This window comes from Gavialis gangeticus, unplaced genomic scaffold (genome assembly GCF_001723915.1).
Source record: "Gavialis gangeticus isolate Ggan-Ray unplaced genomic scaffold, GavGan_comp1, whole genome shotgun sequence".
Taxonomy (NCBI): domain Eukaryota; kingdom Metazoa; phylum Chordata; order Crocodylia; family Gavialidae; genus Gavialis; species Gavialis gangeticus.
Genome location: NW_017729033.1, coordinates 8,732,158 through 8,734,718, shown reverse-complemented (window position 1 = coordinate 8,734,718; position 2,561 = coordinate 8,732,158). Strand labels below are relative to the sequence as shown.

Here is a 2,561-nt window from a genome sequence, read left to right as displayed (position 1 = left end):
GTTCCAATGAAGCAAAGACTTTTCCTAGCGATAACACAATTAATGCCAAGAATTAGGGTTTAAAGCAAATAAAAGTAAATACTGTACTGTGATTTTCAGTAAAGGGTGGCTTATACAGCGATATATGACGCAGCAGGCCAAAATGATCAGAGGAGTGCAGCAAAATTTTGTAAAGCAAAATTGGATTGTGCTTTACAAGCATAAAACAAATTAACAAATCTGAAGTTGCTTTTAGAGTAACCCAGCACATCCCCATATCAGATAGCAGAAGCTATTTGAGGGCAACTGTACTGTTTGTTTCCTACCAAGGGAATAAGAAGGTGTCCAACCTAATGGTTACAAATTTTGTCTCACATCCATGCCCTATGGCAGGATTTGACTCGTTCTGGTTATAGAAAGCAAATATACTCCAGCCATTCCTTTCCCAGCGTAATAATATGATGGCAAAACAAACTGTTTTCCATCTCAAGGAATAAAGTCTATCGATTAAAAGACAGAAGTCAAATTTAGGATTCCAAGGTTAAATGAGTTTATTGAGAGTTAGTGGTTACAATGGTATGTTAGATACCTGTAATCCAAGCTACACTTAACATGGTTGCCTCTAAAGTCTCACACTTTCAACTGCCGTGTCTCTAAACATTCCACCACCAGGTCTTCTATTTCTAGTAATAATAATAATAATAATCATAATAATAATAATCATAATAATAATAATATAAAAGGCAATGTCAATCACCATATTGTGCTTCATACTCCACCATAAGGAATTTAATTGGCAAAAGTAAAATTTATTCATATTAATGGGATTAATTGAAACATGAGCATAGTCATAACACTACTAGAACATAAAGAACAAAACATGGGCTAAAAGAAGCAGTTTTAAGATGAATTCGGTGTTTTATGCTTGTTAAAAATTCACATACTATAATGAACATGATTCAAAAGTTAAATTGTTTAATTATTGGGCCACACATTTAAGCATATTGGCTAGTACGTTTTTGCACTGTAACAGAAGCAATACAAGCTTTATGGTCTACCATTACACTTCCAGTTTTTCACTTAATATACCTGCCAACCTAATGTTTCTTGCATGCATAAAATTTTGCTTTCAGACTTTAGTTTATTATTTACCCCAACACTTGTGATGCAAATTCTTTGGCCAATTGTATGCTACAGTTACAAAACGTAAGCTTGGGCTACCTCCATTTAACATCATTACAGAAGGCTCTAAATTTGGGGGTTACAGATTGTTAATTATTTAATAGAGTCTTAGGTTGCATGCAAATTGACACTGCTTCATTAGTTTATCCCCATGCCAGACGCATACAAGTCGGCAGGTATGCATACAAAAAGAATATAAAACCCTTCCTGGTAAAGCCTACTGTTTTAGAAGGAATCCATCGCTTTAAATTCACTTAAAGCCTGTACCGGGGAAATATGTTTCTTCTGGGAACCTCGCCTCACTCTTGTCTGATATTCTTCCGGCTTTTCTCTCTTTACTAAGGGTTTCTTCTCAGGGGCCTTCATCTTCCAAGATACAACAGGTGAGTTCACTGCAGCTGTACCATAGACCTTCTGATATTTAGTAGAAGCCACATATGATGCTTTCACAGTAAGGACCACAGCGTTCATCAGATTTTTAGCTGCCTGGATGAGGGATGTAGCGCTGTCCAGCTGCGGTTAGAAAAGAGAATCAAATGTGACAAGATTATTCCAAGATTTTGTCCCAGAAAGTGTATATGCATATTCTTAGACCTGATTAGTTTTTTTTTTTCCTTGAAGGAGGCAAACAGACCATGATACAAACAAGACATTCTCCCTACAGAATGCCCACCTGGTTTCTAGCACATCACGGCCAGGTGCAGCTCAGTATTAATTTGTGCTGAATTACATTGCCTGGTAAAGAGAAGCTGTCCCTTTAACTTCCTAAACCAGTGGCAACCAAAAAAAGCAAACTGGTTGCTGTTTTTTTTTACTGTCGATGAAGATTTGATTGCATCATTTTCCTCAAAAGGAATCTTTTACATAAAATGTACAGGAAAAAAAAATTACTTTTAGCTGTGAAGGAAAGCAAAACAGGTTGGATAAATTTTTCCCAAGCAGTCTGTTTCCCTCATATATCTACTTTGGTTCATCTATAAAGTGAAAATTTACCCTGTCTTCTACTTGACTTCAGGCTAACACAGCTAAGTACGTCCCTTTATTCCCAGTAAGCCAAAGGCACAACACCCACTGATGTCAATAGGACAACACTGACCTTTTTATGGATTCCCACACCTGAAAGGATTTAAAGCAGTGGCAATGCATAGGGGGTTCACATGCACCTCCTGATAGCGCTGGTGCACCTCCTGACAGGCCACACTCCCCACTTAGGTGACAGGCGGGGGGGCAGGGGTAGGCAGAAGCGCTGGTGTACCCCCTGCAAGTGCCAGCCAGGGACTGGGAGCACCAGATGAAGTGCTGTGGCCACTTCCAGAAGTGCCACAGACACTTCCAGGTTGGCATGACCAGCCGTGAGGACTCCCCCCACCGAAGTCGGTGAGATTGGCCGCAGGGAACAC

General features: G+C 39.3%; 1 protein-coding gene across 2 annotated transcripts in view; it reads right to left on the bottom strand.

The window, feature by feature from the left end:
- Window positions 1-505: 505 nt before the first annotated feature.
- Window positions 506-2,561, bottom strand: part of CTNNA2 (catenin alpha 2) — a 1,036,033-nt gene continuing 1,033,977 nt past the window's right edge. For both annotated transcript variants that reach the window (XM_019526187.1, XM_019526188.1), the window contains one exon: window positions 506-1,674. In XM_019526187.1, coding sequence (XP_019381732.1) covers window positions 1,387-1,674 — 288 coding nt within the window. In that variant the 3' untranslated portion in view covers window positions 506-1,386. The remainder of the gene's footprint in view (window positions 1,675-2,561) is intronic.